The sequence below is a fragment of the Lepidochelys kempii genome, chromosome 15 (assembly GCF_965140265.1).
Source record: "Lepidochelys kempii isolate rLepKem1 chromosome 15, rLepKem1.hap2, whole genome shotgun sequence".
In the NCBI taxonomy this organism is placed as follows: domain Eukaryota; kingdom Metazoa; phylum Chordata; order Testudines; family Cheloniidae; genus Lepidochelys; species Lepidochelys kempii.
This window is the reverse complement of record NC_133270.1, coordinates 14,054,117-14,068,847: the sequence shown is the minus strand read 5'-3', so window position 1 is coordinate 14,068,847 and position 14,731 is coordinate 14,054,117. Positions and strand designations below refer to the sequence as shown.

Genomic DNA, 14,731 nt, shown 5'->3' with positions numbered 1-14,731 from the left:
TAGACGGTCATACACTATTCACTTTGATTCATTATTCATGATATCTGACTTGTCCCCTCAGTCACATGGTCTTATTTCTGCTTTTCCACTGAATGGCTGAAACATTTATCGCCAGGTTGAAACATCAAAGAAAGTCCAGAATGGCTGAGTGAACGCTTCTGACATGAGCCACTGAGCTAAGACATTCACATGTGCTTTTGTGACCCTTTTTCTTTCCCCCTAAAAGAATGTTCCTGAACAAGGTATGAAAAGATGTGAGTGTCCCAGGCACCAGTGCGCCCGGGTGGGGGTTCAGTCAAGTGGAGGTTTATGAATATTGAACTGGAATATCTGTGCAGCGCTACTCAAGACAGCTGTTCTGTGGAGCATGTTTTCATTACACTGCATCAGCAAGGCTTTAGAAGGCGTTAAGAGTCTGACCTAAAGCCTGCTGGAGTCAATGGGGGGGGGGTCTTTCAGTTGACTTCTGTGGGCTCTGGATCAGGGCCTAAGAGTGATCTAAAGTGCCATTGTCCCCTGGACTTAGAGAGAGCACAAGTGATGAAGCCGGAATCTGGATCAAAGTCTGCACTCAACTCCATGTGGGTGGGGCGGGTAGGGAGATGGGGCACTGTCTCTGCTCTGGCCTGGTCTGGCCCTGTGATGCTCCCCACACACAAAGATACTTTTCAGGCTGAAATGTCTTTTATTGAGGTGAGGTTAAATCATAAAGTAAGTGGAAGAAACATGAAGAGTCTCTGTGGAGAGTCCAGAGTGGGGGTCTCGCACTGCGACAGACACCATTGTGAACTGCCCCACCACTGACCAGCATCAACTCCTGGCCGTTAAAGAGGCAAAGCGCAGAACAGCAAATGGAGAAGGTTCCCCTGCTGGGACAGCCTCTACTGATGGCTATGGGAACCCATGAAGGAAATGAGGGTTTCTCTGGTTTGGGACACTGGGATTTGGGAAGAGCCTGTCCTATTCCATGGCCATACAATGGCAGGTGGGAGATTAGAGAAAGAACACGAGCTAAGCAGCAGGCAGGGCACAATTTGTCCCTGTCAGGGCTCAACAAGAATAAACCTGAGCTCCCTTGGTCTCTACCTTACCCTTCCCAGTCCAAGGGGAGGATTGGTCAACTCCTGATGGAGAGAGATGAGAGATGGTTTCCATGGAGATAAGACCTAGACAGGTGCTGAATCCAGGATGGCTGGGAAGATTCAGGGGCTTCTTAAAAATGCAACCTCCACCCCATCCTCTGTAAGGACCCCACATGCTAGTGCTGGAAGAGGACCACCGTGCGAAAGGCTCCCTGCTGTAGACTGTGGTTTGTGCCTGACTTCCCCGTCTGGCTGGGTCACCGTGAGCTGCTGTCACTGTCCGTGTCCCACCGCTGACAGTAATAATCAGCCTCGTCCTGCACCTGGACTCCAGTGATGGTTAACGTGGCCATGTTACCGGAGCTGGCCCCGGAGAATTGCTCTGGGATTCCGGAGGGTCTGCTGCTATCACTCTATATAATGAGGAGTGGGGCATGGCCAGGTTTCTGTTGGAACCACTGCACTTAGTATTCATCAAACTTTTCTCCCGTGCAGGTGAGTTGAGCGTTTTGCCCTGGAGACACAGACACTGCAGGTGGCTGGGTCAGCATGTACTGGACAAGAGAACCTACGACAGGAGGAGAAAGCAAGGGGATACAATCATGATCATTAAAGCTCTCTGCTGGCAGGTTGGGGAACCAATGGGAGAAATGGCTCTAAAATCAAAGTCCCTTGTGATTGAAAGACTGCGATAAGCACTCCACCTCACAGAACCAGAGCAGTACGTGAGCAGCGCGAGGAGCAAAGGGGCCCAGGCCATGGTGGGAATCCAGAGGAGCTCGGCTTCCTGAGGCAAACGGGTCTGTGGCTGGAATCCTGTGATTCTCTCTTAAACCCCCAGTGCTGGAGAACGGCCCCTTCATGCAAATCTTCTCCCTGCTTATTGACTGCTGCTGGCACCTCCCTCCCATGCTCTCTCACCCAGCAGAGCCCTGAGACAGGGGAGGGTCTCTCTGTGTAAACTGCAATCATGACTAATTAGGAGATGGTTATTTTGACCACAACCTGCGAGGAAAAGCCAGAGAAATGGCAGAACTGAGGGGCGTTGTCTGTGCAGTCACTGTAGTCTACTAAATGTATTTCTGTGGAGGGGAATCGGTGTCAATTATGGGGTTAAGGATCCGGAACTCTAAAGAGAACGTTTTCGGTGTTACTGTCTTCACATCCATTGCTGGAATCATAGAGAATCATGTCTTAGCACAGATCCACACTGCTGAACCCCGAACTTCAGGACCCAGCAGCCTGCAGCCTCACCTATGTGCGCACTCGGAGGGTCACATTGCGTCCTCGATCCACACTGCTGCGCAGCCGGCGTTGCCTCACACCCCACTACGCTACTAGAGATAAAGAGCGCCCCCTAGTGGCTAAAGTCACCAGGTTGTGACCGCTACCTGGGCTGAAATCATCATGATTCCTTTCTAACACCAAGACTCTTTCTTGAGAGGTTTTGCTCGTGAAATCACTGGCTCCTTTTGATAGGTGTGAAACGTGTGAGAGAGTCAGAGGAGTCCTCTCTGATGTGCAATTAGCAGGTGCAATGCAATAAAACAGGGATGTAATTTGCCTCCATTAATAAACATCTATCCCCTTCCTTTGAAACACACCTTCCCAAGCTATCCTTGTGTTCCAGGCCCCTCCCGTAACAGTCCAAGTTGTGGCCTCAAAATGGGAGGGCAGCAGCTGATCTGCTTCTCTGTGCAACCATGGGATCAACCCCAGGGGCAGTGACCGGACTACAGAGCAGCGTCCCTGGGCTGTCAGAGCGCCTGGGGGATACTTTGGGTGACCACAAACCTACCTCCGCACTTCGCCCTGGGGTGACCTGCTGAGCCCACATGCGATCGGTGTCACTGCTACACTGACAACTTGCTGACACACTTCTGCACGCCAGACCTGGCTCCTGAGCTCGCTCCCATCTTGCACAGGATCTCGCTCCTGCATCTCAGTGGTTTGTGGCTCCTGGCTTCAAACGCTCACCTCGGGCACAACTGAGCTCAGAAATCTTCCCTCCCAGTCTCTCTCCTGTCCCCATTCTCCAATCCTCCCAAAATGCATTATGTTAAAAAATATCAGATTAACACTGGCATTGCCCTAGGGAAAGGTTATATTCCTGAGGACCCTCCACTGCAGTTTCAAAGCTCCCTACCATGTTTCCAGTAGGACGCTCCCAGTGTTAAGCTCTGAAGCTGTAGACGGGAACCACCCATGGTTGCTGACAATGTATATACAGGCAGAATGGGAGCTGGGAAAGCAAAGGGCTCAGTCTGCAAGAGATCGTCCTGCACACTGAGAGGGGCTCGCACCATCAGATCCTGGGACCAAGGTGAAGCCATGGAGCGGAAGGGCTGTACTTCAGGGGATATTTTGTTTACATTTACTTAGGGCTGGTTTCTCCTCAGAGCTGTTTCTTTTACAGACACCTGCTTGGCCTGTATCAGCAGGGAGCAAATGTCACCAGAGAATTACCAAGAAGGCGTCCCCTTGAGACACTCTCCTGAGAGCTCAGTGAATGAAATTGGTGTGTGTGTTTCATACGGGTTCCTTGTTTAGTGATGTCTGACTGCACCTGCTCCCCTCCAGTTCCCAGCCTGCTCCAACTAGCCCTCGCTGCCCACTGAGAAAGAAGGAAAACAGAGGGAAAAATTGTAAAGTTTGGGAATGCTGATAAATCACTTTCTACCCACTTCAGACCACACGGGAGGGTGAGGTTTCTGTGGCTGCGGATGCACGTGCTTAGTAGCTGTTCTTTGCAACGGTTTCTCTGCTCTCCAGGCCTCACAGCTGGGCTGCAGGTGTTTCGGCTTCTTCATTAGGGGTTTTTATGGGGTGATAATACACATGGGAGACTTGGGACTAATGAGGAACCTTGTCCTCTGTCTGGGGGCAGTGGAAGGGCATGGGGATTCTGTGGGATGGGAATCTACCTGCCACATTGCCCACCAACTCAAACCTGAGAACCATCAACACCAGGCCCGATTCAGGACAGCCCTGAAGTACCTGCTGATCCGTAAATACGTGCTAATTGCTGTCCCGAGGAGGGATGCTTTCCTGAATCAGGACCTGAAATGTCAAATATTGGTTACTAAAGAGTTGCTTGTTTCCATATTGGCTTGGGGAGGGTGGAGCTAGACTCTATCCCATAATGCTCAGAGTCCCAACCTCTCAGGAGGGTTTCAGTGGGTTTGATGCAGTCCCATAAGCTACATGAAGAAGCCAGTTTGGGGCTAGATAAAGGAGTTTACTGATGTTCCTCTGAGCAGAGCTGATCTCACCTGCAGGGTGCTGTTGCAGACAGGCTGGTGTAGGGAGGGGAACTCTCAGATCCCGCCCCCAGTGTCCAGACTGCAGCAGGGGGAGGAGGGAATCAGAGCAGGACAAAACAGCCTCCTGGCAAATATTTACCCCCAGTTTACTTCTGTGATGTTCATGGTTTCAAAGACTAAATCTGACTCTGCTCTCGCCTGGAGGCTGGAGCTCGCCCCAGGGGCTCCTTGTCGGGGGCTGCTCCCCTCCTGGCAGCAGGAGGGAGAGCTTTCCAGCATGAGAGTGTACTTTTCAGGATGGTCCACATTTCAGCTGGATCCTGTTCCCTCGCTGTGCCAAGCCAGGCATGTTCTGCAGTCCCCAGCGTGTCTCCTGCACAAAGCACCCATTAGCCGCGGGGTCAGGACCCGGCTCCAGGAGTTCTAACCTCCCCTCCTTAGAGCTCTGCGCACGTCACAGCCCTCGTCACTGACCATCGCTAATATGACAGAGACAGACCCCAGTCTCAGCCACACCGCCCTTCATAGCAGGGGGGCTGTGTGCTTTCAGGATGTGGAAGGACTAGGACAGTCCTCCCGCCAGCAGGGCTCAGAGCTCCTAGGTTTGGAGCGGGGCTAATTCCTCTGTCCTGCCATGGGACAGACTGTATAACTTCTCTGTCGGGCCTTGACGGGAGTGGGGGGTGATCTGTGCTTAAAAGTGCATGTTTGGGAAACAGGCCCCAGCCATGTCCTTTTGAGAGCTGATGTCACCAGGGGAGATATCTGGGCAGGCAATTGGTGGGGCAATAAGACAGAGCCAGGCAGCAGGGGGGGCACCAGGTGTTCCGGTCAGTGTTTAAACAGCCCAGAGGTGAGGGCGCACTGCTTACAAATACGTCCTCCTCCCAGCCCCTCCTTCCTAAATACTGTTTGGATAAAAGCCCTGCAGTGTAGGGAGCTCTCCACGGGGTCAGCGAGGAGGTGACTTGTACTCCACAGCTGGCAGGAAAGGGTTCTGGGTTGACTGGAAACAATCTCCTTTCATGCACCTTCCCCACCTCTGGCAGGCGCGCACATTACAGAAAATAACGTGACCTGTTCCCTTTGAAAGGGGAGGTTTGTGTCTCACTTCCCCGTCTGGCTGTGTCACCGTGAGGCTGATCACTGCTGCTGTCGTACACCTGACAGTAATAATCAGCCTCGTCCTGCGCCTGGACTCCAGTGATGGTTAACGTGGCCGTGTTACCGGAGTTGGCGCCAGAGAATCGCTCGGGGATTCCGGAGGGTCTCTCACTATCATCGTATATAACGAGTAGGGGGGCGCTGCCAGGTTTCTGTTGGTACCAGTGCACAACGTTGTCCCCAATGTTGCTTCCCGAACAGGTGAGTTGAGCATTTTGCCCTGGAGACACAGAGACTGAAGGCGGCTGAGTCACCACGTACTGGGCGAGAGAACCTGAGACAGGAGGAGAAAACATTGTGATAAAATAACTCAGCAACATTGACATTATCCCCAGTTAACTTGCTCTGCAGGCAGCCAGGGGGAAAGCTCTCCCCTTTGTAGTACCTGAGCAGTACGTGAGCAGCGCGAGGAGCAGAGGGGCCCAGGCCATGGTGGATGCAGATGAGCTCGGCTTCCTGAGGCAAACGGGTCTGTGGTGGGGATCCTCCCACTCTCTCTTAAACCCCCACAGCTGGAGAACGGCCCCTTCATGCAAATCTGCTGCCTGCTCATTGGCTGCTCAAGCATCTTCATTCACCCACATGAGAGGGGCAGACAAAGGGGCCAGTCTCTAGACCCAATTCTTCTCTGTTTTTCACCAGTGTAAATCCGGGGTAACTCCGCTGAAGTTCATGCAACCAAACTGTTGTACAAATGGTGTAAATTGAGGCGAATCAGGGCCTGTCTGCGTAAATTCAAACATTTAATGAAGTATAAATATCATCCAGAGCCAAAGGCATCCTGCTGAGTCACTGAAGCACACAGAGCCCATTGTTCATAGCCATAAAAGGATCCTTAACACATTAGGGTTAGAAATATCCTATCCACACAGGCACTGCATTGGGGGGTACTTGTGAACCATCTACTGCACCTTGTAAAGACTTCTACCGTGTTAGCGAAGGAAGCTGCTGGTCTAATTGTATGGGAGGATAATAACCCATAATCTGTTGTTGGATCGTTACACACAGGGCAGTTCTGGATGCAAAGGGCTGAGTCTGATAGCGAGAGACCTGCACTCGGAGAGGGGATCTATGCCATTGGATTGTAGGCTAGAAGAGGAACAGAAAGGCTTTAGTTCTGTGGGAGCTCTGTGGGGCTTCACTCTGGGCAGATTTTTGCTCAGCGCTCAAGGTCATACCCCTCCAGGTGGGAAAACATATCAGGGAACTATCAACGAAGTATGCCCCCGAGAGACCACTGCACTGAAGGTATTTCTGTCGTGTTTACGGTGTCTGTGTAGAGATACAAGGGAATGAGGAGGTGCCAGCCGAAGGGACAGATCATAGACAGGAAAGCGGAGGTTGGGGTGATGGAACTCCAAAGCAGACTATTTCAGAGGGAACCTGGCCTGCAGGTTGGAAGAGTGCTCTGGCAGTCAGGAGACAAAGGTCTGATTAGCAGCTCTCCCACAGACCTGCTGAATGACCCTGGCCAAAGTCTAAACACCCCTGAGCCTAGATTTCCCCATCTATAAAACAAGGATCTTATCTTAGGGGTTCAGACTGCTGCTCATCACCATTGCATCTGAGTTCTTTCCACAGAAAAGGGATAGCGATAGCTAAGTCCCTAGTGGCCAGCAGGGCAGTCCTCCCATTTTGGCGTCAAAACTATGTTTGGGGCAGGGTTCGTGGGTTTGATTATTTTTTAGAGTTTATTCATTTTCTTTTCGTAGTTGGCTTCTTGGTTAATTTTTGTTTCATGTTAATTTGTTTCAGAGGATTATTTTTTACTTTTTGATCAGCTGGGTTTTGTGAGGTAGAAAGAGTGTGTCAGGGGTGTCATTCATCCTGCAGAAAGGTCTTCATAATACCTCGCGTGGGTGTTGGGAAACTTGAATCATTGATGACTGTAAAGATCTTGAGGTTCCTGGTGGGACAGTGCTCTATAATGAAATTGAAGATCCTTAGTTTTAGTAATAGGACAAGCTTCAGGGGGATTACTTGAAGCTATCAGGGTGAGATTTCTTACCACGGATGAAAAGCCCTTGTAATCCAGACCCACTTCTGTATTTCGGTTTGTAGTAGAAAGGGATTTTCTCACATCTTTCACACATTGTAGATGAAGAGCTCCCCCTAGTGGTTACATTTAGAGTGCTCACATATCTGCTATGACTGTTCTCTCTTCACAGACGGTGAGGATCCCTGGGGGGTATGGGAGGGGACAGAGACCTAGAAGAGCTGTTCCCTTGCAGACTGGGGAGGAACTGAAACAAAAACACAAGAGACTCTCGCCTGCTCTGGGGCTGCTTTACAAACTCAGAGCAGGGTCATCGAAACGTTGGTGAAACCTCAGGACAAACCTGGACCAGTTAATTGTTGAGAGTGAAATCACTGCAGATTCATGGTGTCCAGACTAAACCAGCTGGAGCCCAGTGGCTGGGACTCAGATTCACTTTGAGAGTTTGGGAGTTCACTTGACACCGAACCAGCAAGGAAAAGGTGGAAGGGCCTGACGCCACCAGCACCAGACCCAACAAACTCCTGACTCAAATACCAGACGTTGCTGGAGCTCTCCTTGGACCCTGAGAATCGCTCGGGGACCCCAGAGCCCCTGCTCATGCGGCTATAGTAAGAGAACAGGTGTTGCGGAGGGCTGCCAGGCGTCTGTTGCAGCCAGGTCTGGGGATAGCTCTGCACAGTGACCCCACTGCCCATGGAACAGGAGATTTTGCCTGTCTGTCCAGGGGATGCGGCCATGGAGGGCGGCTGAGTCAGGACAGGCTGGGCGCTGGAGGCTGGGGATACAACGGTAAAAGGTGTTAGTGCCCAGTAAGGCCAGCTGCTTGGATCTGTACTCGCAGGTTCTGCAAAAGGAGGAACAGGAGTCTTTTAGTCCTCTCCCCTTCCCCCGTTCTCACCTGTGCTCCACGTCCCCAGCAGGACGATGAGAGGAGCCCAGAGCATGGTGAGGAGATTTCAGGCTGTTGGAAGAGACACAGCCAGCTACACTGAACATACACGACAGTGTCTTGGCCTTATATCAACCCTCCTGAGTGATGAGCTTCCAAGCTGCACCCTTTATGCTAATCTTCTCTCTTCTGCTGGTCTGTGTCACCACAAGGAGATGACCCTGCGGGAGGGACAGTCCGTCAGTGACAAGCTCTGGCTTATAAAAGCACTTTCAGTTGTGCCCCAGTAGTAACCACTCTGGCCCGGCCCTGTGGTGGAAGCAACGTCAGCAGCTATTTTAATGATGAGATGTAAAAATACAGAGCTCTGGACTTCACACTGATGATGCTTTAGGTAAGGTGAGAGCCCTGATATTTTGCTGTCACGTGATGTGCATGACCCAAAAAATGTAGCAGAACTGAGCCAAGCTGCCATAAAGGAAAAAGTCGGGGAGAGGCTGCCCCATGGAAGATTCCCTCATCACACTATCAAGAGCAGTATCACCCCATAAGGGTGTATTTCACCCCAGAGATTAAAAATAAACCAAGAACCACCACCAGGGGAAGCCACATGCATCATATCTGATTGGTTGTCTAAGTCACATTTTGCTCTTTGACCGAATGGTTAAAATTTGATAACCAAGTGGACAGAAGTCAGAAAGATTCCAGGATCGACGGGTGAACTCTTCTGCTGTGAATCGCCAGGCTAAGACATTCACTCAAGTGTTTGGAGGGAGAGTCCATGTAAGAAAAAGTATCACAAACAGATGTTCATGGAGAGGAAATAAAATAAAATGACTTAACATTGGCTTTATCATCACTTGACATAATCTGCAGGCTACCATTCAAAAAACCAAACCCTTAGAGTAGTGGTTTTCAATTTTTATTCATTTGCAGACCCCTAAACAATTTTGAACGGCGGTGCAGACCCCTTTAGAAATCTTAGACATAGTCTGCGGAACACCCCCCCGCCGCCCAGGTCTGCGGACCACAGGTCGAAAACCACTGCCTTAAAGCACCTGAGCAGTGAGTGAGCAGCGTGAGGAGCAGAGGGGCCCAGGCCATGGTGGGGAATCCAGACGAGCTCGGCTTCCTGAGGCAAACAGGTCTGTGTCTGGGACCCTCCGATTCTCTCTTAAACCCCCAGAGCTGGAGAACGGCCCCTTCATGCAAATCTGCTCCCTGCTCATTGGCTGCTGCTGGCACCTCACTCAGCCTCCTGACAGGGACACAGACCAAGGGGAGAGACTTTGGGTCGAGTTCTCATCCCATGGGCACTGGTATAAATCTAATGCCAGTGAAGCTATTGGAGAGAAATGGGTGTAAGTGAGGAAACTCCCACACTTAACGAAGTAGAAAACGCTGCCTACTTTTCATTTACAAGGAGAAAAGAAAAATAATCCCAGTGCCCAGGGCGTCCTGCTGGGTCACCTAATCCCCCAGCGCGTGCTCCCGCTAGGCACAAAACCAGCATTGATACATTATGGTTAGAAATAGCGGAGCCCCACATTGGTGCTGAGCTAAGGGTTGCACTGGCAAGGCGCACTTACCCTACCTAGCAGCTGTGTACCATCACAGCCAATACCCCGCACTGGCCCAGTTCTGCACCCTGAGTCTTGCTCCCAGGCCCAGATATTTCTCCCCGCAGACTTTCAAGCCCCCAGGAGCTGCTCTGGACCTTAGCAGAACTCCACATTAAGCCGACAGTTCCTGCTAAGCTCCTAAGGCCTGCGGCAGGCCCTGTGCACTTCAGCAATCCCAGAGAGATACGGAGCTGGGAGCGGGATCAGGATCGAGGTGTTGGGCGTTGGGCACCAGGGAAGGCTGGGAGCAGTGGGGACTCACTGAGGCTGGCTGGAGAGCTGTGGACCAGGTCCATGATCCCCGGCTCCGCATGATTCCCAGTGCCGCACGCAGCACCCCGGAGCCCCCTCAGGTGACTTGAGCCAGGTCCATGGAGGAGTTGAAGATGGTGGCTTAATCCTGGAATTTTCTCCAGTATTTAACAGGAAACCAGCGCAGAGAGCAGTGCCCTGGGCTGATGGGCTCTCGAAGACCTGGGCTTGCTGAGTAACTGGGCTGGATTTGTAGCCCCGGAACGTTTGTGTGCGAAGGAGACAGCACGGCACCAGATCCACCGTGAGGAAATGTTGAGACAGGGAGAGACACCCTGCCCTTTTCTCAGGGGGCCCTGGGCTCCCATAGAAACCTGCGTGTATGAGCTGCTCGCAACCTGCTGAATTTTCAAATAAGCAGCCACATCAGTTACCTTCTCCCCATTCGGCTTTCATGAGACTCCGCTCGCTTAGATCTACCTCCCAGGCCACACTGTCAGCATCCCCTCTGGCAGCTCCTCCTCCTCCCTATTCCCCTTCCCTTTGGGCATCCCACAGGGCTCCCCGCTCCACCCTGTTCTCTCCTCCCTCAGCACCTTCTCCCTCGTTAACCCTGTCCCCCCCCCATGGGGTCAGTATCACCTCAGTGCTGACGGCTCTGCATCCGACACCCATCTCCACCCCAAACCTGGCTCCTGCAGCCTGCTCTTACATCTTGCACGCGCTCTCTGGTCTCCCAGCCTGGCCTGGTTCCTGGCACCTCAAGCTCACCTTGAGCCAAACTGAGTTCACAGACTCTCCCTCCCAAACTCTCTCTTCTAGTCCCATTCTCCAGTCCTCCCTGGCATCCAGGCTCACGCTCAGGGGGCATTTTCCTTCCTAGCCTTCAGAACATCCAGTTACTGACCCCATCCAGTCCCTCCCAGACCCTGCACAGCTCTGAACACTATCTAACATTCTCGTCTTACCTATACCCCTCAGCCAGTGATAGCAGCCTTAATGGTACTTCAGAGCCCTCCTCCACGACCCCAAGCCCCTAATCATTACACATGCGCCCATCTCCCTGCCCTTCCGGCCTTACTCCATTAGAAGTCTCAGCTCATGGATCCTTCTCTTTGCCACTTGCCTTTGGTGAGATCTTTGAAGGACATGAACGGTGATGTCACTTGAATCTATGGGAGGGGATGGTGCATGTCTCTCTCTCCCCTTTGAGGATGGAGGGGCTGCTCATTCCTAGGTAAGTTAAGGGCACAGAACCCCCTCCTGCAGCAGGAGAAGGAAGAGGGAGCTGGGAATTGCTATCAGGCAGTGAATTTCCTTTGGATGAACAGTTGTATGATGTGTTATAGACCAAACTCTGCAGCCTATACAGCTCCCCACAGAGCCCAGGCTGGGGGAGAGGAGGAGAAGGAGGTTTTTGTCTCACTTCCCCATCTGTCTGTGTCATTGTGACAATCATCACTGTGCCACACAGCACAGTAATAATCAGCCTCATCCTCTGCGAGGGCCCTGGAGATGGTTAAATAGCAGGTATTTCTGGATGTGTCTTTGAACCAGAGAAGCGAGCAGGGACCCCAGAGCCCTGGTACTTGTCAGAATCTGACTTGTATCTCAGCAGGTATCGTGGAGAATTCCCAGGTTTCTGCTGGTACCAATACACACTGTAGCCACTGATGCTGGTCCCACTGCTCATGGTGCAGGAGAGTTTCACGGTGTTTCCTGGGGACACTGACACCGAGGGCGGCTGAGTCACCACAGACTGTGAGCTGGAACCTGGGAAAAATATGGTGGAGACCTGTCAATCCCTCCCTGTCCATCCCTGGCCACTAGTGACACAGTTTTCACATTGGCTTCAGCAGCAACTTCAACGTGTATTGACCCCGCTCCCGCTGTTCTCACCTGTGCACCATGTCCCCAGCAGGACAATGAGGGGAGCCCAGAGCATGGTGAGGAGATTTCAGACCCTTGGGAGAAACACAGCCAGATCCACTGACACTGCCTGACAATATCTGCCCTTTATATTGAGCCTCCTGCGGGAGGAGCCTCCAAACACCTCTTTTCTGCTAATCTGTTCTCATCTGATTGGTCCCTATGATCCCAGGGAAATGGACATGTGAGCAGGAGACCATCCTTGGCGATGAGCTCCTGCTGTATCAGTCACTAGTTCAGCTCCATTCCAACAGTGACCACTCTGATAGGATACATTTAGCTGAACGTTCGCAGTCACCTTTGGTGGCGTTTAGGCTGCATAAGAGTTTCCATTCTAACCCCTCATTTTCACTTGTTAGTAACTTCTGAAATCCTTTTGACCTGACATTTCCCCGCTTTGCCCGAGGTCTATTATTCATTCACAATTTGAGCAAACACAGCTCAGGAGGTTTTCCTGACAAAGACAGTGAAATGAATATGCTTTGACCATGATTAAAAAATTCAGAGCAATTGACCCCACCAAAGCAAAGCTAGGGTGGAGCTGAAGGGGAAAGGGGGGAATCCTGCCATATTATGAGCTCTCAGCTTGAGAACCATATTGGAGGCTTTGGCTTTTCATGCTGGGGAACCCACTCGGTGAGTAGCATTTTCTTGCTAGCAGTGACGATTTCTCCGATTTCCAGGCCCCTCAGCAGGCTGCATGCATCAGTGTATTCCTTAGGAGTTTTTATTGGGGCCCTGTGGCACCGTAGCCCCTTGTTGCTTGAGATCGATTGATGGAAAGTGCTTCATCAGTGCTAATTGTTATTGTTAATGGTTAGTAGCAAAGAGGAATGAGCCACCTCACAGCCAGCCTGTCGTGGCAAGGCATGGGGCAGCGGGATTCTTCCCGGGGATATTCCGCCTCTTTCTCCCAGGGAAATGGGAATGTGCCCACAAACACAGAGCAGCAACAGCCATGGAAAAGACCAACATAATCAGTGAGAAATAATCAACCCTGGCAGAGAGTGGTTAGCTCTTCTTCTGTTCACATGGCAGGTAACTAACCAGGACACCATGGAATATACATCTGATAGGGAAGGGAAGAGATCACCAGCACCAGGCACAGGAATGAATCAGGAATATTTATACACCACCTGGCAGCCTGAGGGGCCATCTCCTAGACTTTATTTAGATGTGTTTAAAATACAAATAGCTGATCAGTTGGGATAAGAGAAATGGACGCCGGGCAGCTGCCCTGATGCCTCTAGTAACCTTAGCAAGCGCCCGGCTGGCATTGCTCCGTCTAAATGTGGGGTGCTACCACCTCATACAGGAAAGGGGGTTGTGCCTTGCTGGGATCAGAGAGGAAGTGGATGTTGCCGAGGTCAGAAAGCTGAAGGTCATTCCTTCCTCACCCAACACCCCATGCAGTGAGATCCCCATGGGGACAATAACGAGGTGACTTGGATGCCTCATTTTGAGTGGGAACGAAAAGAAAGAGTTTCAAAGTTTCCCATAAATTTCCCCATCAAATTTGGCTTTGCATCAAACTGTCTTGTTTCCATTTTGATTTTTTTCTGTTTTAGATTATCATGCAAAGTGCTCCACTTTGATCTTTTTTTAAAAACACACTTTTTTTTGACATTGAGACACTGCTGTGGAAAGTTTCCATTTCGATGAAACACGACTTTCTGACAGAAAAACAGGAAATTTTGGACCCGCTCGAGTTGTGAGATTTTATTCTCCAAGGTACGTAAAGGGCTTTGGGGAAGGAAAGGGCTACAAAATGCAGAACATTTGAATAATAATAATGATTATTCCGTCGGATACTTTCTTGATGTTATCAATATGAGCGATCTTAGTGTATATGCACAAAAGCCCCTATCACCCAGAAAGAGTTTGGTATCCTAGCAGGGTTAGTGGATTACAATGGATAATGTGAACTTTCTCATCTTGGGCACGTTATGGGTGGAGAGCTCTCCCTAGTGGTTAAAGTTACATTTGCAGGTTGATCAAAAGGCTGTGAAACTTCCGAGCAGCCCTGGATTGAATTACAGATTTACTGTGAACTCACAGGAGATTTGTGGTTTCCAGACAAAACCAGCTGAAACCCAGGGACTGTGACTCAGCTTCACTTTTAGATGTTATGAGTTCATTTGACAGCGAACCTCAAAGCAAAAGGTAGAAGAGCCTGACGCCACCAGCGTCAAAACCAGTGAAAACCTTTGCAGGACCCCTTGCAAAGGGACTAGTGAGTGTTAAGCCGTCAAACCTGTGATACAAAGGAGCAATGCCGTACTCATGCCCTACACTCTACCCGGGGCAGCTGCCAGCTCAGACCCGGGCCAGGGAGGATGTGATTTGCTCAGGGGTTGTTTCTGTCTCACTTCCCCATGTGGGTGTGTCACGATGAGACACTCCCCCACTGCCATACCACACAGCACAGTGATAATCAGCCTCGTCCTCTTTCTGGACATTGGTGATGGTCAAATACCAAACATTGCTGGAGCTCTCCTTGGACCCTGAGAATTGGTCAGGGACTCCAGAGC

The 14,731-nt window shown here is 51.0% G+C and overlaps 2 protein-coding genes and 1 gene segment (V, D, J or C); all 3 read right to left on the bottom strand.

The window, feature by feature from the left end:
- Positions 1 to 14,731, bottom strand: part of LOC140898990 (immunoglobulin lambda-1 light chain-like) — a 207,287-nt gene that overhangs the window by 95,974 nt on the left and 96,582 nt on the right. The gene's annotated exons all lie outside the window — the stretch shown is intronic.
- Positions 1 to 14,731, bottom strand: part of LOC140898989 (immunoglobulin lambda-1 light chain-like) — a 122,581-nt gene that overhangs the window by 88,087 nt on the left and 19,763 nt on the right. The gene's annotated exons all lie outside the window — the stretch shown is intronic.
- Positions 1,547 to 5,940, bottom strand: LOC140898852 (immunoglobulin lambda variable 3-21-like). The segment is given in 3 exon segments: positions 1,547 to 1,650; positions 5,457 to 5,783; positions 5,895 to 5,940. Coding segments are annotated over 3 exon segments (477 nt in total).